Below are 24,641 nucleotides of genomic sequence, written 5' to 3' on the forward strand. Positions count from 1 at the left end.
CTTATTGGCTCTTGGGTGGTGGTTGGTTTCAGTGTAGGTATGGAGGCTTTTGGATGATCTCTTATTACTTAATGTTCCTTGTAGTCAGGAGTCTCTGGTGTTCTCAGGTTTTGGGCTTAAGTCTCTTGCCTCTGGCTTTTAGTGTTATTCTTCCAGTAGTCTCAAGGCTTCTCCAACTATACAGCACTGATAATAAAACTTTTAGGTTAATGATGAAAAGATTCTCCACAGTGAGGGACACCTAGAGAGGTTCACAGAGTTACATGAAGAAGAGGAGAGGGAGGAAAGAGATAGAAATGAGCAGGAGGAGAAAAGGGGGGACTCAGGAGGAGAGAGACAGATCTACGCAGGACTCTGTTCCCTAAGTGTCCTCCATAGCGCAAAACACCCGCAGAGATTCACAGAATTGGATTGAGAAGAGAAGGGGGAGGGAAGAAATAGAGGTGATCTGGGGGAGAATAAGCAGAGTCAAAAGGGGGAAAGAGTAATCATCACACTCCTGAGTAAAAATGGGTACTGAATATTGGATTCTTAAATGTCCAAAATTGATATAAAATACTGAAAAACAAAGATTAAAAATCTAGAGATTAGACTCTTAAAATACAATATGAAAAACAAAAGCACAAAAAATTTAAGAAATATATATGAAGTTTGCTTTAAAAATAGGGTCTTTTTTCAAGGTTATAGTGAAATGAAAATGAAAATTAAGGAGTAATAGAGGAGTAATAGGGAATTTTAAAAGAAAATACAAGAAAAAAAATTTTTTTTAAAGTTTTTTTTTAAATTAAAAAAAATAGTAATAATATATCTAGGAATTTCTCTGGAGCTGTTATGGGCAGTGTGGGTTTAGTTCAGTTTCAGATAGCTCCTTGTTCCAGCTTACACTCTATATCTATAGGCCCCTTCTGGTGTAGTCGGTGTTACCTGCAGGGATTTTAATCTGTTGCACCGGTCCCTTCTGAAGCGGTTCCCTTTATTTGGCTTCTGTTTGCCGGTCTCTTCAGTGCCTAATTTCCGCCCTGACACATGCAGGCGGAGGTGGTCTCTTGTTTAGGTTCACTTGTTCAGTCCTGCTGCGGGGAGGGAGGGGTGCTGCAGACAAATCTCAGGGAGCGGGCCCTGAGTTGCATGCACTTCCAGTTTTAGGGTTCTCCACAAAAGTGCAGACTTGGTTGGGCCCGCGTTTTGTGCCTTCCGCGCCGGAGCAGCTCAGGCGGCCAGGAGCTTGACGAGTGCACTCTCCCCATGTGCAGTGCGCCTTATCCCCTCCGTGGTCCCTGCCTCAGTTTCCACGCACGCTGGTTGGGTGCACCTTGTGTCTGCTCTGGGGAGCTGGTCTCTAGCCGCGACCCTCCCGGTGGATGTCAACCATCCAGAATCTCATGAAGTCTTTGCTTTGAAACTGGGAACCTATTTGCAGTTTGGTAGGGGGTGCTGTCTGTTGCCCCTTTCCCCTCCCCCCTGCCTCCTGCCTCTGGCGGGGGATGGGCCGGTCCACTGCCAGCTAGCTCTTCTCTGGAATTGCTCAGTCTTTCTTTTGTTCCTAAGCATTGCTGCCCGCTCCTCTCCATTCAGCCCCCACTTGCTGGTGGCGGATGCGGGTGTCTGGGGTAGTTTTCTGCTGGGAGTTGCTTTTAGGCATGTAATCTGTGGGTTTTATTTATTTTTCCTCCCAGTTAGGTTGCCCTCCGAGACTGGAAAACTTCCCCCAGACCCGCCACTGAGAGGGTTTCCTGGTGTTTGGAAACTTCCTCTATTACGGCTCCCTTCCTGGGATGGGTCTCCATCCCTAGCTCTTTTGTCTCTCTTTATCTTTTATATTTTGTCCTACCTCCTTTCGAAGACAATGGGCTGCTTTTCTGGGCGCCTGATGTCCTCAGCTAGCGATCAGAAGTTGTTTTGTGAAGTTTGTTCTGCGTTCAATTGTTCTTTCGATGAATTTGTGGGGGAGAAAGTGGTCTTCCCGTCCTATTCCTCTGCCATCTTAGCTCCTCCCCCATTTTTGGCATTTTTAAAAAAAATGTAATTTTATTTTCTTAAATTTGTTATTTTTAAATTTATTTTTGGTTGTACCAGATTTTATTGCTCTGCGTGGGCTTTCTCTAGTTGTGGTGAACAGGGGCTGCTCTTTGTTGGGGTGCCTGGGGTGCTGCTGTTTTTTTAGTTTTTTGTTTTGATTATTGTGTATTGAAATCAGTAAGAGGTTTGATGACACCAAATAAGCCAGTTCTGAGGTTTTCCCCAAGATAAAGTTTAATAGCTCTAGCTTCTTCAGTGTTTTATGAAAATATAAAGGAAAAAGGTAATCATTTTTGATGGCAGATCTGACTCTTAGGCTGAGGGAGTGAAAACATGTGTAGACAGGGGTTTCCAGATCAGGCAACAAGGGGACTTCAAGGATTCCTGCTCTAGCCAGGGTGTTTCAACCAAAGTGCCCATGATGACCCAAGAAAAGACTGGGGTTCTTCCAAAGGGTCTGAGAGTGGTGGTTATAACCTTCACCCCATTTCCTGGGTTGCCATGTAAGCCCAAAGGCAAGACAAAAGCTATGGGGTGTGGGATGACCCAAGACAGAGCAAATCACAGGGACCCTATTGTGACTATGCAGAATGGATCATGGCTGGTTTTGCCCCGTTCCACGTTCCCAATGGGAAAGAGACCACCAGTAGACTGGATTCAGGCCATTACTGCAGAACCTATATATACTAGGCATATTGCTCCCTTCTGTGTGTTCAGGTGTTTTCCTTGTATTGTATTTGTAACTATTTTTAAAAATGCACTGAGTTTGGGTTAAAAATCAACCACCAAAATGCATATTAACACAGATCTAAAGCCCAGAGGAGGAGCATCGGATTCATCTGACGCAGCAACTCCTGGATGACCTGTGTGCTTAAAATCCCTTCTCTGTTAAAAAAAAAAAAAATCCCTTCTCTGTACTAAACAGTGGGTTGATTTTCCTTTTACAATTAAAAAAAAAAAATAAGCTGAGTAATATTGGATAGGGGGACTTCCCTGTAGTTCAGATGGTAGAGAATCTGCCTGCAATGCAGGAGACCTAGGTTTGATTCCTGGGTTAGGAAGATCCCTGAAAAAGGAAATGGCAACCCACTCCAGTATTCTTGCCTGGAGAATTCCATGGACAGAGGAGCCTGGTGGGCTACAGTCCATGGGGTTGCAAAGAGTTGGACAGGTCTAAGTGACTACCACATGATATTGAACAGGAGTACCAGAAACTGCCTCATTGGAAACAAGAACTATTTACATTAAATAAAAACCCAGTTGCAGGCTGCATCTGCACATCTACAGCATGGTGAAGCACACTGTGACCAACCATGGAGACTGCTTCTGGCACATCATAGGGTCACGTTTGCCACATGAGAGTAAAACGAGGGTAGAAGGAGGGAGTGAGAGGGGAGGAGGGAGTAAGAGGGGAGGAGAGAAGAGTACAGCTCATTTCTGGTTCTGGAGCTGATTGGACAGCCAGTCCAGTCCCTCATAGACCCATCCCCACTGGTGGCACAGATGCCCTGAATGTACCAATTCCTGTGGCGCAGTGTGTGTAGACCTAGCGTGTCTGTGATTTGGCTGCATTCATGGCATTGGGAAGATCCTGTTTGTTAGTAAATACGAGCAGAACAGTGTCCCTGAGCTTGTCTTCTGCTAGCATCCTCATGAGCTCCTTGTGGACCTCATTCACATGCTCTGTGTCATTGCTGTCAGGCACAAAGATGAGACCTTGTGTGATTCGGAAGTAGTGGTGCCACAGAGGCCAGATCTTGTCCTGGCCACCCGTGTCCCACGCAGTGAAGCTGATGTTCTTGTATCTTCACACTGAAGCCTATTAGTGGGAATGGTGGTCACCATTTCACCCAGCTTTAGTTTGTACAGAATGGTGGTCTTTCCGGCAGCATCTAGGCCCACCATGAGAATGCACGTTTCTTTTTTGCCAAAAAGGCCCTTGAATAGGTTTGTAAAGATAATCCCCCATGCTGTAGACTGGTGGGAGCAACACTGGCCAGAGAAGCCCTCCTCGGCCACAGGGCAGCTGCTGCTCGGAGGTGTTGGTTTCACTCACTGGGCTTCTCTTTGTGCCGGCTGTCCTTGTTGCTCAGCACAGGCTCTAGTGCGTGGGCTTCAGTAGGTGTGGCTCACGGGCTCAGTAGTTGTGGCACAGGGGCTTAGCTGGTTTCTCAGCATGTGGGATCTACCCAGACCAGGGATAGAATCCATGTCCCCTGCATTGGCAGACAGAGTCTTATCCATTGTGCCACCAGGGAAGCCCCTTGTGGCATTTCTAAAAGAGCTTCCTGCAAAGATCCACCTTGTCAACTACCAGGTGAAATAAAAGAACATATTCTAGAGGAAATAATGCCTACAGGACTGGGGGAAAAACAATGCCGCCAGAAAGTGTCGAGTCTGCTCTTCCGGGGCAGGATGCAGTGAACCATGGTGAATGTGTGCTGGGTGTTCTGTTCCCCTGCACAGAGGTGCCTGTTGTACTGCCTGTCACACTTTAATGAAATACTAAAATGCTTTAGTGAGGCACGTACAAGGCTTCAAATAAGTACCTGAAGTGCAATACAAGTTGGTGATATTTACTCAAGTGGAGATGTTTCAATATTCTCTTATATAACAAATCATGGGCCACGGACTTTAGTTTCTACAAAAATCCCCCAGTGAATAATGTGTTAGTCTATTTTGTCTGATATAAGTATGGCCACCCCAGTTTTCTTTAGTTTCCATTTGAATGTGAATACCTCTTCCATCCTTTCACTTTCAGTGTGTGTGTTATCTTACATCTGATGTAAGTCTCTTGTAGGCTCTGTATACATGGGTCTTTTTTTATGCTTTTAGGCACTCTGTCTTTTATTTGGAGAATTTAGCCCATTTAACATTTAATTTTTTTTCATTTAAAGTAATTTTTGATAGATATGTACTTATTGACATTTTGTTAATTGTTTTCTGAGTTTTATAATTCCTTTTCTTTTTTTTCCTTTTCTTATTCTCATCCTTCTATGATTTGATGATTTTTCTATAGTGGTATGTTTAGATTCCTTTTCTTTATCTTTTACATTTCTACTATAAGTTTTTGGTTTGTGGTTACCATGAAGCTTATTTAAAATTTATTTAATAAGTCTGTTTTTTTTTTTTTTTAAGTAATGCATTTTTTTTTTTCCATTTATTTTTATTAGTTGGAGGCTTATTACTTCACAACATTGCAGTGGGTTTTGTCATACATTGACATGAATCAGCCATGGAGTTACATGTATTCCCCATCCCGATCCCCCCTCCCACCTCCCTCTCCACCTGATTCCTCTGGGTCTTCCCAGTGCACCAGGCCCGAGCACTTGTCTCATGCATCCAACCTGGGCTGGTGATCTGTTTCACTATAGATAATATACGTGCTGTTCTCTCGAAACATCCCACCCTCGCCTTTTCCCACAGAGTTCAAAAGTCTGTTCTGTACATCGGTCTCTTTTTCTGTTTTGCATATAGGGTTATCATTATCATATTTCTAAATTCCATATATATGTGTTAGTATACTATAATGGTCTTTATTTTTCTGGCTTACTTCACTCTGTATAATGGGCTCCAGTTTCATCCATCTCATCAGAACTGATTCAAATGAATTCTTTTTAATGGCTGAGTGATATGCCATGGTGTATATGTACCACAGCTTCCTTATCCATTCGTCTGCTGATGGGCATCTAGGTTGCTTCCATGACCTGGCTATTATAAACAGTGCTGCGATGAACATTGGGGTGCACGTGTCTCTTTCAGATCTGGTTTCCTCAGCGTGTATGCCCAGGAGTGGGATTGCTGGGTCATATGGCAGATCTATTTCCAGTTTTTCAAGAAATCTCCACACTGTTCTCCATAGTGGCTGTACTAGTTTGCATTCCCACCAACAGTGTAAGATGGTTCCCTTTTCTCCACACCCTCTCCAGTATTTATTGCTTGTAGATTTCTGGATAGCAGACATCCTGACTGGCGTGTAATGGTACCTCATTGTGGTTTTAATTTGCATTTCTCTGATAATGAGTGATGTTGAGCATCTTTTCATGTGTTTGTTAGCCAGCTGTATGTCTTCTTTGGAGAAATGTCTGTTTAGATCTTTGGCCCATTTTTTGATTGGGTCATTTATTTTTCTGGATGAGCTGCAGGATTGCTTGTATATTTTTGAGATTAATCCTTTGTCTGTTGCTTCGTTTGCTATTATTTTCTCCCAATCTGAGGGCTGTCTTTTCACCTTGCTTATAGTTTCCTTTGTTGTGCAAAAGCTTTAAAGTTTCATTAGGTCCCATTTGTTTATTTTTGCTTTTATTTCCAATATTCTGGGAGGTGGGTCATAGAGGATCCTGCTGTGATTTATGTCAGAGAGTGTTTTGCCTATGTTCTCCTCTAGGAGTTTGATAGTTTCTGGTCTTACATTTAGATCTTTAATCCATTTTGAGTTTATTTTTGTGTATGGTGTTAGAAAGTGTTCTAGTTTCATTCTTTTACAAGTGGTTGACCAGTTTTCCCAGCACCACTTGTTAAAGAGGTTGTCTTTTTTCCATTGTATATCCTTCCCTCCTTTGTTGAAGATAAGGTGTCCATAGGTGTGTGGATTTATCTCTGGGCTTTCTATTTTCTTCCATTGATCTATATTTCTGTCTTTGTGCCAGTACCATACTGTCCTGATGACTGTGGCTTTGTAGTAGAGTCTGAAGTCAGGCAGGTTGATTCCTCCAGTTCCATTCTTCTTTCTCAAGATTACTTTGGCTATTCGAGGTTTTTTATATTTCCATACAAATTGTGAAATTATTTGTTCTAGTTCTTTGAAAAATACCATTGGTAGCTTGATAGGGATTGCATTGAATCTATAGAATGCTTTGGGTAGTATAGCCATTTTGACAATATTGATTCTTCCAATCCATGAACACGGTATGTTTCTCCATCTATTTGTTTCCTCTTTGATTTCTTTCATCAATGTTTTATAGTTTTCTATGTATAGGTCTTTTGTTTCTTTAGGTAGATATACTCCTAAGTATTTTATTCTTTTCGTTGCAATGGTGAATGGTATTGTTTCCTTAATTTCTCTTTCTGTTTTCTCATTGTTAGTGTATAGGAATGCAAGGGATTTCTGTGTGTTAATTTTATATCCTGCAACTTTACTATATTCATTGATTAGCTCTAGTAATTTTCTGGTAGAGTCTTTAGGGTTTTCTATGCAGAGGATCATGTCATCTGCAAACAGAGAGAGTTTCACTTCTTCTTTTGCTATCTGGATTCCTTTTACTTCTTTGTCTGCTCTGATTGCTGTGGCCAAAACTTCCAAAACTATGTTGAATAGTAGTGGTGAGAGTGGGCACCCTTGTCTGGTTCCTGATTTCAGGGGAAATGCTTTGAATTTCTCACCATTGAGGGTAATGCTTGCTGTGGGTTTGTCATATATAGCTTTTATTATGTTGAAGTATGTTCCTTCTATTCCTGCTTTCTGGAGAGTTTTAATCATAAATGGATGTTGAATTTTGTCAAAGGCTTTTTCTGCATCTATTGAGATAATCATATGGTTTTTATCTTTCAGTTTGTTAATGTGGTGTATTACATTGATTGATTTGCAGATATTAAAGAATACTTGCATTCCTGGGATGAAGCCCACTTGGTCATGGTGTATGATTTTTTTAATATGTTGTTGGATTCTGTTTGCTAGAATTTTGTTAAGGATTTTTGCATCTATGTTCATCAGTGATATTGGCCTGTAGTTTTCTTTTTTTGTGGCATCTTTGTCTGGTTTTGGAATTAGGGTGATGGTGGCCTCATAGAATGAGTTTGGAAGTTTACCTTCTTCTGCAATTTTCTGGAAGAGTTTGAGTAAGATAGGTGTTAGCTCTTCTCTAAATTTTTGGTAGAATTCAGCTGTGAAGCCATCTGGTCCTGGGCTTTTGTTTGCTGGAAGATTTCTGATTACAGTTTTGATTTCCTTGCTTGTGATGGGTTTGTTAAGATCTTCTATTTCTTCCTGGTTCAGTTTTGGAAATTTATACTTTTCTAAGAACTTGTCCACTTCTTCCAAGTTGTCCATTTTATTGGCATAGAACTGCTGGTAGTAGTCTCTTATGATCCTTTGTATTTCAGTGTTGTGTGTTGTGATCTCTCCATTTTCGTTTCTAATTTTGTTAATTTGGTTCTTCTCTCTTTGTTTCTTAAGGAGTCTTGCTAATGGTTTGTCAATTTTGTTTATTTTTTTAAAAAAAACCAGCTTTTAGCTTTGTTGATTTTTGCTATGGTCTCTTTAGTTTCTTTTGCATTTATTTCTGCCCAAATTTTTAAGATTTCTTTCTTTCTACTAATCCTAGGGTTCTTCATTTCTTCCTTCTCTAGATGCTTTAGGTGTAGAGTTAGGTTACTTATTTGGCTTTTTTCTTGTTTCTTGATGTAAGCCTGTAATGCTATGAACCTTCCCCTTAGCACTGCTTTTACAGTGTCCCATAGGTTTTGGGTTGTTGTGTTTTCATTTTCATTCATTTCTATGCATATTTTGATTTCTTTTTTTATTTCTTCTATGATTTGTTGGTTATTCAGAATCATGTTATTTAGCCTCCATATGTTTGAATTTTTAACAGTTTTTTTCCTGTAATTGAGATCTAATCTTACTGCATTGTGGTCAGAAAAGATGACTGGAATGATTTCAGTTTTATTGAGTTTTCCAAGACCAGATTTATGGCCCAGGATGTGATCTATTCTGGAGAAGGTTCCGTGTGCACTTGAGAAAAAGGTGAAGTTTGTTTTTTTGGGTGAAATGTCCTACAGATATCAATTAGGTCTAGATGGTCCATTGTGTCATTTAAGGTTTGTGTTTCCTTGTTAATTTTTGGTTTAGTTGATCTATCCATAGTTGTGAGTGGTGTATTGAAGTCTCCCACTATTATTGTGTTACTATTAATTGCCTCTTTCATACTTGTTAGCGTTTGCCATACATATTATGGTGCTCCTATGTTGGGTGCATATATATTTATAATTGTTATATCTTCTTCTTGGATTGATCCTTTGATCATTATGTAGTGTCCTTCTTTGACTCTTTTCACAGCCTTTATTTGAAAGTCTATTTTATCTGATGATATGAGTATTGCGACTCCTGCTTTCTTTTGGTCTCCGTTTGCATGAAATATTTTTTTCCAGCCCTTCACTTTTAGTCTGTATGTGTCTCTTGTTTTGAGATGGGTCTCTTGTAGATAGCATATATAGGGATCTTGTTTTTGTATCCATTCCATCAGTCTTTGTCTTTTGGTTGGGGCATTCAACCCATTTACATTTAAGGTAATTTTTGATAGGTATGGTCCCGTTGCCATTTACTTTGTTGATTTGTGTTCACGTTTATACAACCTTTCTGCATTTCCTGTGTAGAGAAGATCCTTTAGCATTTGTTGAAGAGCTGGTTTGGTGGTGCTGAATTCTCTCAGCTTTTGCTTGTCTGTAAAGCTTTTGAATTCTTTATATCTGAATGAGATCCTTGCTGGGTACAGTAAATCTGGGTTGTAGGTTATTCTCTTTCATTACTTTAAGTATGTCCTGCCATTCCCTTCTGGCCTGAAAGGTTTCTATTGATAGATCAGCTATTATCCTTATGGGAATCCCTTTGTGTGTTATTTGTTGTTTCTCCCTTGCTGCTTTTAATATTTGTTCTTTGTGTTTGATCTTTGTTAATTTGATTAATACGTGTCTTGGGGTGTTTCACCTTGGGTTTATCCTGTTTGGGACTCTCTGGGTTTCTTGGACTTGGGTGGCTATTTCCTTCCCCATTTTAGGGAAGTTTTCAGCTATTATCTCCTTGAGTATTTTCTCATGGCCTTTGTTTTTGTCTTCTTCTTCTGGGACTCCTGTGATTCGAATGTTGGGGCGTTTCACATTGTCCCAGAGGTCCCTGAGGTTGTCCTCATTTCTTTTGATTCTGTTTTCTTTGTTTCATTTATTTCCACCATTTTATCTTCTACCTCACTTATCCTATCTTCTGTCTCCGTTATTCTACTCTTGGTTCCCTCCAGTGTGTTTTTGATCTCATTTATTGCATTATTCATTTTTAATTGACTCTTTTTTATTTCTTCTAGGTCTTTATTAAACATTTCTTGCATCTTCTCAATCCTTGTCTCCAGGCTATTTATCTGTAACTCCATTATGGTTTCAAGATTTTGGATCCTTTTTATTATCATTATTCTAAATTCTTTTTCAGGTAGATTCCCTATCTCCTCCTCATTTGTTTGGCTTGGTGGGCATTTTTCATGTTCCTTTACCTGTTTGGTGTTTCTCTGCCTTTTCATCTTGTTTAGATTGCTGTGTCTGGAGTGAGCTTTCTGTATTCTGGAGGTCTGTGGTTCCTTTTTATTGTGGAGGTTTAACCCAGTGGGTGGGGTTGGACGATTGGCTTGTCAAGGTTTCCTTGTTAGCGAAGCTTGCATCAGTGTTCTGGTCCATGGAACTAGGTTTCTTCTCTCTCGAGTGCAATGGAGTGCCCAGTAATGAGTTTTGAGATGGGTCTATGTGTTAGATGTGACTTTGGGCAGCCTGTATGTTGACGTTCAGGGCTATGTTCCTGTGTTGCTGGAGAATTTGCGTGGTATGTCTTGCTCTAAAACTTATTGGCTCTTGGGTGGTGGTTGGTTTCAGTGTAGGTATGGAGGCTTTTGGACCGTCTCTTATTAAAGTTCCATGTAGTCAGGAGTTTTCTGGTGTTCTCAGATTTTGGGCTTCAGTCTCCTGCCTCTGAATTTCAGTTTTATTATTCCAGTTGTCTCAAGACTTCTCCAACTATAGAGCACTGATAATAAAACTTCTAGGTTAATGGTGAAAAGATTCTCCCCCATGAGGGACACCCAGAGAAGTTCACAGAGTTACATGAAGAAGAGGAGAGGGAGGAAGGAGACAGAGATGAGCAGGAGGAGAAAAAGGGGGGACTCGAGAGAGACAAATCTACGCAGTTGTCTGTTCCCAGAGTGTTCTATGTAGCCCAGATAGCCACAGAGATTCACAGAATTGGATTTGGAAGAGAAGGGGAAAGGAGGAAATAGAGGTGTTCTGAGGTAGAAAACGGAGGTCAAGATTGGGAGAGAGTAATCAACACACTCCTGAATAAAAATGGGAACTGAATATTAGATGCTTAAATGTTCGCAATTTATATCATATACTGAAATACAAAGATTAAAAATCTAGAGTAGAGGTTAGACTCTTGAAAATACAATATTAAAAACAAAAACCAAAATGCAAAAAAATTTTAGAAATATATATGAAGTTCTGTTTAAAAAATAGGGCTCCTCTTTTTTTTTGTAAGGTTATAGTGTAATGAAAATGAAAATTAAGGAGTAGTAGAGGAGTAATAAAGGACTTTAAAAGGAAATAAGAGAAAAATAAAAACAGAAAAAAGAGAAAAAGGAAAAAAGAAGAAAAAAAATTTTTTCCTAATTAGAAAATCATAAAAATTTATGAAAATGAAAGTTAAGGAGTAATGGGGGAGTAATAGGGAATTTTAAAAGAAAATAAAAGAGGGAAAAAAAAAAGAAAAAAAAGAAATATATCTAGGAATTTCTCTGGAGCTGTTGCGGTCAGTGTGGGTTCAGTTCAGTTTCAGATAGCTCCCCGTTCCAGGTTACACTTCTCAATATCTACAGGCCCCTTCTGGTGTAGTTGGTGTTATCTACGGGGATTTTAATCTGTTGCACCGGTCCCTTCTGAAACGGTTCCCTTTATTTATTTGGCTTCTGTTTGCCGGTCTCTTCCTTGCCTAATTTCTGCCCTGACACAGGCGGGCGGAGGTGGTCACTTATTAAGGTTGCTAGTTCTGTTGCGCTGCTTTCCCCGTCTACGCTGCTCAGGCTCCCGGCTGTTCTATATGGAGTGTGCCCTGCGCTGCGCGGGGTTCCAGCCCTCGGGTGTTCCACAAAAGCGCGGAACAGAAAGCTGCGCCTGCTTTTTGTGCCTTCCCCGTCGGAGCGGCTCAGGCAGCCAGGAGCTTGATGGGCACACTCTCCCCGGATGTGGCGCGCCTTCTCCCCTCCGCTGTCCCAGTCTCAGTTTCCGCCCGTGCGCTTGTCTGGTGCCTGCGCTCTGTGTCTTGACGTGACCCTCCTGGCGGATGTTGACCATCCAGAATCTCAGGAGGTCTTTGATTAGAAACTGGAGGCCTGTTTGCAGTGCGGTAGGGGATGGGGTCCTTGGGGCCGAGCCTGCCCCTTTCCCCTCCCCCCTGCCTCCTGCCTCCGGCCGGGCTGGGCCAGTCCGTAGCCTGCGAGCTCTTCTCTGGACTTGCTTGGTCCCTTTGTTCTGCGAACAGCCGGCAGTGTGTTCGGCAGGTTAATTATCTGTCTCTCTTGCTATCCCGCAGTTTAAGTTGGTAACTCACAAAAGCTCCCTCCGATTGTCCTCAGGGCACTCAGTCCCAGTCCTTACCCTAAGCAATGCCGCCTGCTCCTCTCCGTTCTGCCCCCACTTGCTGGTAGCGGATGTGGGCACCTGGGTTACTTTTCTGCTGGGAGTTGCTTTTAGGCACTTAATCTGTGGGTTTTATTTATTGTTCCCCTCCCAGTCAGGTTGCCCTCCGAGATTCAAAAACTTCCCCCAGACCCACCAGTGCGAGGGTTTCTTGGTGTTTGGAAACTTCCTCTATTAAGACTCCCTTCCCGGGACGGATCTCCGTCCTTAGCTCTTTTGTCTCTCTTTTTATCTTTTATAGTTTCTCCTACCTCCTTTCGAAGACAATGGGTTGCTTTTCTGGGTGCCTGATGACCTCAGCTAGTGATCAGAAGTTGTTTTGTGAAGTTTGCTCTGCGTTCAGTTATTCTTTTGATGAATTTGTAGGAGAGAAAGTGGTTTCCCCGTCCTATTCCTCTGCCATCTTGGCTCCTCTCCTAAAAATGGCCTAAACTTTATTTATAAGTCTGTTTTAAATTGATAATATAGTCTATTTTAATTTGATAACATCAGTATAGTATTATAAAAAGCTTATATAAAGCTTTTACTCCCCTCCCTTGCTAATTGTTTTTACTGCTTTGTCTTTTATACTAGATTTACAAGTGATTAACCTACCATCTTTACATTAGATTATTCTGAATTTTACTATATATTTATTTTTATCAGTGAAATTCATACTTTGTTTCCCTGTTACTAACTCACTCCCTTTTGTTTCAACTTGCAGGAATCCCTTTAACATTTAAGGCCAGTCTAGTGGTGATGAACTCCTTCAACTGTTCCTTGTCTGGAAACTCTTACCTGTTCTTCCATAATGAAAGATAGCTTTGCTGGGTAGAGATTTCTTAGTTGGCAGTTATTTTATTTCAGCACTTTGAATATGTTGTACCACTCACTCCCTTCTAACCTGCAGTGTTTGTATTCAAAAATCTACTGATTTTGTGAGAGATTTTCCTTATACATAGTAAGTTGTTTTGTACTATTTTAAAAATTCTCTCCTTGTCTTTAACTTTTGACATTTTAATTATAAATGGTTTGGGTCTCTTTCGGTTCATCTTATACAAACTCTCTGAACTTCTTGGATCTGAATGTCTCTTATCGTCCCCAGTTTAGGGCAGTTATCAGCCATTATTTTTTCAAGTTTTTTGCCCCTTTCTCTCTTTTTCTTCTGAATCTCCTATAATGTGAATGTTGGTCCACTTAATGTTGTCCTGTAAGTCCCTTAAACTGTCTTTTTGCTGCTGATTAGATGAGTTCCAGTATTCTGTGTTCAAGTTTACTGATTCTTCTGCTTCAGGTAGTCTGTTGTTGAACTCTGTTTGGTGCTTTCTTGTATTTTCTTTCTATTGAAAATCTCTCTGTTCATCTGAGCTACTTTAGCATTTTTATGACTGTTAACTTGAACTTTATCAGATATATCACTGATCTGCATCTCATTAAGGCTATTTTCCTGAAGTTTTATCTTGTTCTTTTGTTTGGAACACACTCCTCTATTTCTTTGTTTTCTGTGAGTCTCTATGGTGCTTTGGGTGCATTAGAATAAACAGCAACCTCTCCAAGTCTTGAAGAGTGGCCTTGTGTAGGAGATGAATTGTTCAACCTTGCCCTAGGTCTTGGTTGTCTCTCGAACCTTTGTGATTGTTCAAATAGCCTACCTTATTCTTAGTGGATCCCATTCGTTTAGGTTGTCTAAGATCTATCAGTATCTCTAGAGGAGGCTCTTAGTATCTAAGTTCAGCCCAGTTGGAAGCTGGAGGCTCAGGGAGCAGCTTTTGAAGTACATGCAAAAATACCTTTTTCAGGGGGAAACTGGGACATGGGTGTTTCTTTCTGCTCGCTCTGCACTGTAACCTGGGAGGTTAGGCACAGTGAACCTATACAATCCCTCCAAGAACTCTTAGTTCACTCTGCCTTGTTCTCATGAATGCAAGCCCTGTTTGCTTTCAAAGCTAGATGTTTTGGTGGCCTGTCTTTCAGGTGCAGGTCTTAGGAGTTGGGGCTGCCAGAGGTGGGGCTCAAACTCTTTGCTCCTCACAGAGAAGCTGAATGTTGTGAGTTCCCTCACGGTTGTGGGTCACTACCCCTGGGTGAGGTTTATGGTGAGACTGTGTCTCAGCCTCTCCAGCCTGTTTCAGTGTGGGTTTTTGTCATTTGCCTGATATGTAGGAGTTGCTCATCCAATTTTTTAGTTTCTTTCAGAGGGAATTGTTCTATCTGTGGCTGTAAATTCAGTGTGCTCATGATAGGAGGTGAGTTCAGGATCCTTCCATGTTGCTGTCTTGAATTGATATATACCACATACAGAAAGTGCAGAAGAACTAAAGAGCCTCTCAATGAAAGTGGAAGAGGAGAGTGAAAAAGTTGGCTTAAAACGAACATTCAGAAAACTAAGATCATGGCATCTGGTCCCATCACTTCATGGCAAATAAATGGGGAAACAGTGGAAACAGTGACAGACTTTATTTTGGGGGGCTCCAAAATCACTGCAGATGATGATTGCAGCCATGAAATTAAAAGATGCTTGCTCTTTGGAAGGAAAGTTATGACCAACCTAGACAGCATATTAAAAAGCAGAGGCATTACTTTGCCAACAAAGGCCCATCTTGTCAAAGCTATGGTTTTTCCAGTGGTCATGTATGGATGTGAGATTTGGACTGTGAAGAAAGCTGAGCACTGAAGAATTGATGCTTTTGAAGTGTGGTGTTGGAGAATACTCTTGAGAGTCCCTTGGACTGCCAGGAGATCCAACCAGTCCATCCTAATGGAAATCAGTCCTGAATATTCATTGGAAGGACTGATGCTGAAGCTCCAATCCTTTGGTCACCTGATGTGAAGAACTGGCTCATTTGAAAAGACCCTGATGTTGGGAAAAATTTCGAAGTCAGGAGGAGAAGGGGACAATGGAGGATGGGATGGTTGGATGGCATCACTGACTCAATGGACGAGTTTGAGTAAGCTCCAGGAGTTGGTGATGGACAGGGAGACCTGGCATGCGGCAGTCCATGGGGTTGCAAAGAGTTGGACATGACTGAGAAACTGAACTGAAAAAAAAGAAAAAGAGTTGTCAGTGTTTAAAATTTGGTAGTTTTTTTTTTAATTTGGTAGATTTAAACATTGAAAAGCAGTGGCTGCAAAGGAGGAGACTAAAGGTAGATAATCAGAGTAACAAATTGAGGTTGAGATAGAATTTAGGAGAGGAATTTAAGAAGTATTTTTTGTGACATTTAAGAAGGAAGAATAAAATGGCATAGTGGGTGATGGGGAACAACAGTCACATTGATATTGTTGAGAACCTAATTTATGAAATAGAAAAATAACTTTAGAAGTTCTATTAAAAGAGAAATCAGAATCATATGTTATGAAATTAGAGATAAGAGACTTGTTGGTGAGAGCTAAGAGAGCCAAAATCCTTGCCATAGTTAATTGAGAAAGAACACTTGGAACAGAGGGACAAAGAATAGTCAAATAGTAAGCCAGAGTTTCCCACATGTTCATATTTCAGTTGCTGGGCACAAATATTGAAAGGATTGACATAACCTGGGTAAATTTCTGAAATCTAAACTTTTACAAAACCTCAGAATTCTCCCAAGTGTCAAAATAGAAGGAAGGAGGAAAAAAAGATTTCCCGAAAGGGAAAGAGACTCAGATTGGCACCATACTTTTAGTCTGCATCAGTAAATATTAGATGACATGGAGAAGTGTTTAAAATTTAGAGTTCCTGGGGGAATTAATTGTGATTATAAAATTCTGTATCCATTTGTACTATAACTATTCATCGAATGCACTGAAGCATAAATAACTGGACAATAAGAACAGAAAAAATTTCAAAAATTCTTTTATTTCCCACATCTATGATATTGTGAAATAAAATTGGAATGTTACCTGAATTGCTTCCAGATATCTGTTATTGCTTGACTAATACTTTGAACTTTGTAGCAGAGCTGGGCACTTAAGCTAGTATAAATCACTTGCACAGAAGGACAGAGTGGACAAAGGGACCAGTCTGTAACCTGTATCCAAGCTGTGTGTGGCTGTACCAAATATCTGCTTAGGTATGGGAGGGAGGTGAAAATGTAAGTTCTTTAATTTCCTCATCAGTATAAAATCATGTGCCACATTTGGAGGATTAAAAAATTGTTTTGAAATACTGAAAACAACAAAAAGATACAAAGAACATTAGGACAGCATTGTGTCTACTTCCCAGTTAAAGAAATAAAATATTAACTACCCAGATGAATGTTCATTTTTCCCATATAGACATAACCAATTTTTTCTGTTTGGGGATTTTGGGAGGATGACAGCAATGGTAGAATAGTTTCTTAATCCTGTATGACTTTCCCATAAAAACAGAATGTATAGGAAAACCCCAGATCCATGAACATTGATGAGAAAATTAGCTGACCTTGTTTCTCTCTACAAAGCCTCACGTAGCAGTGGTTTGGGAATAGACCACCAAGAGCTTCAATACCTGTGTATTAATATCTACTTAAGAAGAAAGAAGCCATGGAATTTCAGATGTATGTGAGAATCAAAAAATAGCCGATCTCTGGAAAGTCTGGAGGATGATTTAAGAATACCAGCTGAAACTGGGAGGCGTTTTGCGCACACTGATAGGAAGAAATTAACAGTATTAAAAAATAAATAATAAATAATTACAAAGTGAAATCAATAAAATACAGATTTGATGCAAAAATCAATGTCATAGTCAATTGGGAAATTTGGTCAGAAAAAAGAACATAAAGGCAAAGAATTAGAAGTGAACAGTTTAAGTAGCTACATTAAGATTTTTAGTTGGCGTTTCAATGTCAAACTCTCAAAAATTTATAGAATGAATATACAGAGAAGTAGAAGCATATAGTAGACCTGAAAATCATGGTGAACCAATTCAACATAATAAAGATTTATACAGTTTTGACACAACGCAAATTCCTATTCAAGTTCCCATAGGCTGTAAACTAGGAGACACTGAAACATATCCAGGAACGTAAAACAAGGTTCAAAAATTTTGTGGTCTAAAGGTATTGAATAGAGATAGTAAAGGACAGGGAAGCCTGGTGTGCTGCAGCCCATGGGGTCACAGAGTCAGAAATGACTTAGTGACTAAACAACAAAGGTATTGAAATCATACAGTCTATTCCCTTATCATTGTGGAATTATGTTAGAAATCAATATCAAAAGATATTTGAAAATAACACCTATTTTCAAGTGCAGAGTGACATTTACCAAGAGAAATTTTTGACTTAGCCATCGAAAACCATCAAGTTTTAAATTTGACCCACTTCATACACTCAACATTACTGTTCTCCATCATAGGGGACCTTTCTGGACAACAGGAATGGGCCCTTAACGTTTTCTGCCTTCTGATTGGATATGGAAATGGGGAGCCTCGATGGGCCTTGGGGACTAAAGTCTGGGTATATTCTCCCCTGACTTGACTTCCTATGTGTAGGTGCTGGTTCTCCCTGAAAATCCTCATCCTTCTCTTGGAGCTTGTGGGTGATAGGAGCTGCTGTGTTGTTACTAGCCTGGGTTATTCCACTATCTTTTGTGATCCCCCTCATCCAAAACTTTGTAAATAGTCTGCTTGTAAATAAATTGTCCTTAAATTAATCTAACTTGAGTGGGCCATCTGTTTCCTGAAAACCCTTTCTGATACAGTAGATGAGCTTAGGGTTTTTGCCTTTGTAGAAAGTAAGAAATTAGAAGATGTACTGGTTTTGATTAAGAAGAAATACAGTACAGAAAAAATACTGTTACAGAAAAACATGAATTATCAACTTGAAAAAATAGCAAATTTTTCAAATTATGTATTATATAAAAATGTATAATAGGGACAATGGGTTTATATATATTTGATAATTTACTGTTCATTAGTATTGTGTCTGTTAAATTTCCTCAGTGAGATCATTGTAGTGTGATTATATAGAAGAATGCTGTTTTCTTAGAGCTATGCCACAATATTTAGGGATGAAATGTCATGACATATTAACTAACACAAAAGAGACAGCAAAAGAAAAAAGTATGTGCATGTGTAAGAGACATAAAGCAAATATGTCAAAATGTTAATAATTGGTTAAGATATAGGGTACCTTTGTTAAGCTATATGGGTATTCACTTACTATTCTTGCAACTCTTGTGGCTTTGAAATTTTCAAAATAAAAAGTTAAGGGAAAGTATTCAGCATGATAAAAGATAAATACTTAAATGGATAAAGATCTTTAAACTAATGAGAAACATAATATACCAGCATTTGAACAAGCAGATCACCAAAGGAGATATACAAAAGGTCCTTAAACAAAGTGATACTTGACTGAATAAAGAAATGCAAATATAAGTGAACTGTCAGTGTTTATCCAAAAAAAGTATTTAAGATTCAAAAAAGTGGTAATGCCCAGTGCTGATCTGGATGTAGCAGATTGAATATGAAGCACAGCGTGGTGCCTCCTATCTTGTAGTGTGTAGTCTGGCACTATCTGTGAAAGTATAAAATCTGTATGTTCTTTAATCACAGCAGTTTCACTTAATGAACTAAATAAGTCTAATGAAAGAATGAGTGAGTATGGTTGTATGTACAAATCATGTTCATTGCAACATTGTAGCAAGGCCCATTTATATGTCCATCAGTTAGGGTTTGGTTTTACATGCAGAATACTATTTAACTATTAAAGAAATTAATATATTGATATTGAATGATATCCCTGATTGTTACAATAAAAATAAAAGTGAGTTAGAGAAAAATACACATAATACTACCTCATTTAGAGTAAAATATCTACATGTTACGGGCATAATTTATGTATACCAATATTATATGGATTTTGAAAATACCTTATACACACACACACACACACACACACCAATATTATATGGTCGGGAGAGTATCAGAAGAGGTGGGAAAATTATGGGCAAGTGGGACTTTTATATTCCCTTTTTTTGAATTACAGATTTTATTTTGTACTAGCATTGATATTCTTTTTGTACTTTTTTATTTTAAAGAAATAAAGATCGTATAATCGAAAATACAACTAATTTTATTTCATTTTAAAAGACCTTGCAATAATTTTTTAAATTATATAGTATAGTCTTACTGAGTTGCAAAAAATCTGTTAAGAAACTCATTTTGCTTTTGTGTATTCCATTTTCAGAGCAGTGGAAAGAGCTCAGTGCTAGAAAGCCTAGTGGGGAGGGACCTGCTTCCCAGAGGCACTGGTATTGTCACCCGGAGACCTCTCATTCTGCAGCTAGTCCATGTTTCACCTGAAGATAAACGAAAAACAACAGGAGAAGAAAATGGTAAATTTTAGAATTGGAATAAAAATTATTTAAAAATTCTTCATTTTTGGTCAATCTTAAGAAGATATGAGTTATATCTTAGTTACATATTAGACAGAAATTAGTGGCTGTAGCGAAGTCAGAAGTCCTGTAAAGAAAGTGATATACGTCTTTTCTCATGGGAAAAGGGAGTAATTTTTTTTTGTTTGTTTTTGAGGACTGTTTTTTCTTTTTTGAAAGAATCTTTTTGGTAATGTAGTTCAGTAAATTTGTTAACACTATTTAGTGGAGGATCTAGTGAGATACTTAGTAAACAAGAATCAATTATTTTTAAAAGTTTTTGTGTCTTTGGGAATGTTTTAAACTTTTCCTAGTGTTTAAAGCAATGTTTTTTTTTTTCACTTTGTTTTAGAATTTAAATATTTTATATTCTAGTTTAAAGATTTTATTTTAAATAAATTAAAATGATTCAGCTTTTCAGCATAACAGTGTTATCTCACCTTCACTTTTCTGTCTTGCCATGTGCCTGTGAATTTTGAATGTTTGGCCCTTCGATCCAAGATAAATATTATTTGTAGAAAGAGTTTTTTAAAAAAGATATTTTTGCCACACTGCACAGCATGTGCAATCTTATTTAGTTCCCTGACCAGGGATCCAGTGGATCCCTGCAGTGGAAGCATGGATTCTTTTTAACCATTGGACTGCCAGGAAAGTCCCTAACTATTATTATTATTATTTTTACTATGCTTATTTTGCTAAGACTTACCTATTGCAGTGGAAGCATGGAGTCCCCTGCAGTGGAATCATGGAGTCTTTTTAACCACTGGACTGCCAGGAAAGTCCCTAATTATTATTATTATTTTTACTATGCTTATTTTGCATAGTCCCCTGCAGTGGAAGCACGGAGTCTTTTTAACCACTGGACTGCCAGGAAAGTCCATAATTATTATTATTATTATTTTTACTGTGCTTATTTTGCTAAGACCTACTTATTGCATGTATTACTTTGATTTTTTAGATTCCTCCCTCACCCAAATAGTAAACGTGGAGTATCAGGATTAGAAGACATGCACCATCCTTTCTTCTTTAGTTACACTGAAAATATTTTAAGAAATGCTCTCTTTATCAACATATTTAAGTTTGCTTATTAAATGTGTGCCCTATTACATACTGTACCTTTACATTAGAGAAGTTTGGAATGTTTGATGAGAGTAATATATTTGATCTTCAGTGTTTGGCTCAGACTCTGTCTTATTTGTATGTTAGTTGCTCAGTCATGTCCAGCTCTTTGTGACCCTATAACCTGTAGCCCACCAGGCTCCTCTGTCTGTGGGATTCTCCCGGCAAGAATACTGAAGTGGGTTGCCATTCTCTTCAGGGAATTTTTCCAACCCAGGGATCGAACCCTGGTCTCCCATATTGCAGGCAGCTTCTTTTACCATCTGACCCATCAGGGAAGCCATCTGTCTTACTTACAAAAGTCTGTAAAATGTTCTAGTTGTTAAATTAAATTTGCAGCAGAGTACCATGGTTGTTTCTCATTCTGCAAGAGATCTGTTTTAAATGCAGTTTCATTGCTGCTGCTGCTGCTGCTAAATTGCTTCAGTCGTGTCTGACTCTGTGCGACCCCATAGACAGCAGCCCACCAGGCTCCTCTGTCCCTGGGATTCTCCAGGCAAGAATACTGGAGTAGGTTGCCATTTCCTTCTCCAGTGCATGAAAGTGAAAAGTGAAAGTGAAGTCGCTCAGTTGTGTCCGACTCTTTGCGACCCCATGGACTGTAGCCTACCAGGCCCCTCTGTCCATGGGATTTTCCAGGCAAGAGTGCTGGAGTGGGGTGCCATTGCCTTTTCCAGCAGCTTCATTCGTTTGATGCAATGAAGTTACTTTAATTTCTGTATCTGATCTTTTCTTCACTTACTGGGTGGTGAGAGATTGATTTTTATTTTAAAGGGATTTTTAAAAAGACATGTCATGAGCATCTACAAGGACTATAAAAAGTTAATCACTGAAGTAGATTAATGAAGTTGTAGATGTCACAAGTTACAAGTAATATTTTTGGATAGGATGCCAGAGGATATGTAAAGTCATTTGATTATATTAGGTAGCTTCTTGGTATGTTATTTATCACTTTGCATTTCTGTAATATTTCTTTATTATTGAAATTCTGAACCTTGAATTTAATCATTTTGGGCTAATTTATGGTCCAATTTCAAATGTATACAATAATTATTAAAATATTTCAGTCTTGCTAACATTATCAAATTTACCAAATGCCTTAAATTGAAACTTCAAGTAACTGTATGATGATGTCTGTTTCTTTTAACTCTTAATTTTCTTCAGTCACTTTGGAAAGGGCAGATGATATCTTTTCTCTCAGAGTATGTGGGCAGTATTTCTAGAAAGGGTGTACATTTCACAACTGTAGAGGTGTCAGTTCTTGTTATCTGTTTGTATTGTTCACTTTGTTTCGTTGACGTCTCTCATTGGTGGTGGTAGGTCAGTAAATCTGCATATCTTTACCTATATATATATACACATATATATTATTTTTTTCCCCAAGCTTAGTGCTTATTTTTTGTATTAAAAAACATAATACTTAAAATGACAACTCAGCCACCCAGAACACAAAATAGATTTTGTAAATTTTGAGTACTAAATATCATGTATCTTATTAATAATTAGGATAGTTCTTTCACTTATCATTAGAGCCTGTTTATCCTCAGGATAAATGATTCTACCTTATCACAAATCACTCTATTCTAGAGGAAATTAGAAACAATGAAGCAGGAGATAGCCAGAAAAGTATGAACTACCTGGCAGCCTGGCAACCATAGAGGAGAATGGGGAGGAAAACAGGAGAATTTCAAAAAAGAAAAAATTAGTCTCTAACCATTTTGTATAGGGATTTGTAGTCTATACATAAATGGCTTTATTATGTAACAAAGACCTAAGTTACCATTAGTAGGTAAGTTTAAGGGCAGTGGATTCTAACATAACATGGATAGGTCCATTCAAAACTGGCTAAACTCTTACAAAATATTTACCATGTATAATTTAATTATCAGGAAGATTTATTTAACATGAGATCATTCTGCCAACTACATAATATAATTTAGGTGTCAATATATAGATTTATAGTATTTCTCATCTTGCTCCCCACTTCTGCCAATGTAAAAGAATTTTCTGATAAAATCTTATTAAAAACAAAAACTGTTTTCAAGTGGTTTAGTTTGAACTTTGAACTTTATGATTACTTTTCATGTATGTCCTCAGATCTCCTTTTAGACTATTTCCAAAGGTAGCATGCTGACGGAATGCCAAAACTATTTCTGTTAAATTTATTATATATTTCAAAGAAAATAAACCCCTATTAAGTTCAGTCTTAGCAATTAGGGTAAATACTTTAATATTTACTTTCAAGGTTTTATTACTTTCAAGATGCATTTAATATGTTTTGTAGATTTTTTTCATTAGGTAGTTTATCTTTTCCTGTAGTTATCAGATAGCAAATTTCTGAATAGTACATTAGTTTCAATCCACTTATATTAGAGTTAGAAACTAGAGGTGATAAAATTAATGTAATGGAAAATAAAAACAAATTATGACTCTCAATATACTTCATTTATGCCATTTAAAATATTATATACATCCCTCTAATTATAACTAATTGTAATGGAAAATTTACAGTTGTAAATTTGGAATAACTGAATGCATTTGGAATGTGCATTTGAAATGTGTTCAGGTTCTTGCACATTTGATTTTTTAGAAAGGTTTGAAATATTAGGGATAAGCACTAAACTTCTCACTCTGTGCTATTTCTCTTTGACTACAGACCCTGCTACATGGAAAAACTCAAGACACCTTTCTAAAGGTTTCCTTTATCCATTTGTTTTTGGCCCTTCTTTTCCCATTATGCCTGCATGTGTGCTTTTGTACTCTTACAGGCTGTGTGCATTTTTTTTTTCTTCCATTTTTATTTGCTTATCCACATTGATTGATTGCAGGTGTTAGTGGTTCTTGTTACCTTTTGGCATTGCATCACAATGCAGGCTTTTTTTGGTGAATGTAATTTATTTTATTTTTATTTTTAAAAAACATGCTTGTGAAGCCAGATCTCTTCTATATGATAAGGTAAATTAAAAAAAAAAAACCCTTTGGTGTACAGTACTTGCCTCTGAGTTCTGTTCACTTAGATTATTCCAATCCTCCAGTGAGACTTCTTGGAAGAAGTTACTAAGCTTCAAGTAGGTGAGCATTTTACTTGCAAAAAGGATCCGGTTTTGTTACCTTTATCCACCAAAGAAACTGCTCCACCTTTTCCTCTGTAAATATTTATTTGAATATCTTACAGTCATTTTAATTTTGATATCAGGTGGCTGATATGTGTTAATCATTAAGACATTTAAAACTGTGAATTTGACAAAAGCAGAATAGTTGTGCTTGGAGAAGGCAAAGTTAATTTTTCTACATTCTAGCTTGTCTGGAAAAATTAGAGCAAAACTTGCTCTCCATGTCCTGGGCCACTCAAAACAGTACTTACAATGAATAATTTTTTCCTTTTTTCAGCAAGTACAAGAGGAACAGACCTATTATTGGAAACTACTGGCGAGTAGCAATTCCATACAGTATACATGCCAGGTTCCCCCAACCTTTACCCCTTGCCGTTTCATTTCTTTCCTACCTTCAATTCCAAGGAAAAACATAATCTTCTTAGGGGGAAAAAAATCACCTTGAAAATGCATACAGAATACCTTCATGCTACTGAGAGCTCTTTAAAGTAACAGCAAATTGTGACTTTATGGGTTGCCAACAGTAAACTGAATTAAAATGAAAAATGAGAAAACAGAACAAAAAGTTAACTATTTTGTTGACATGTTGCAAATTTTTACCTTATGTGTGTAAGTCTATAGTATATGCTTTTTGCA

The 24,641-nt window shown here is 38.3% G+C and overlaps 1 protein-coding gene and 1 pseudogene across 8 annotated transcripts in view; one reads left to right on the forward strand and one right to left on the reverse strand.

The window, feature by feature from the left end:
- The window catches only part of DNM1L (dynamin 1 like), a 73,771-nt gene that overhangs the window by 19,453 nt on the left and 29,677 nt on the right, over positions 1-24,641 (forward strand). For 4 of the 8 annotated variants that reach the window (XM_070453917.1, XM_070453918.1, XM_070453913.1 and 1 more), the window contains exons 2-3: positions 19,587-19,734; positions 23,549-23,587. In XM_070453917.1, coding sequence (XP_070310018.1) covers positions 19,587-19,734; positions 23,549-23,587 — 187 coding nt within the window. The remainder of the gene's footprint in view (positions 1-19,586; positions 19,735-23,548; positions 23,588-24,641) is intronic. The other 4 variants (XM_070453911.1, XM_070453912.1, XM_070453915.1 and 1 more) reach the window with 1 other exon arrangement.
- Positions 3,451-14,117, reverse strand: LOC110150613 (ADP-ribosylation factor 1-like; annotated as a pseudogene).

Source organism: Odocoileus virginianus, chromosome 23 (assembly GCF_023699985.2).
Source record: "Odocoileus virginianus isolate 20LAN1187 ecotype Illinois chromosome 23, Ovbor_1.2, whole genome shotgun sequence".
Lineage (NCBI taxonomy): Eukaryota > Metazoa > Chordata > Mammalia > Artiodactyla > Cervidae > Odocoileus > Odocoileus virginianus.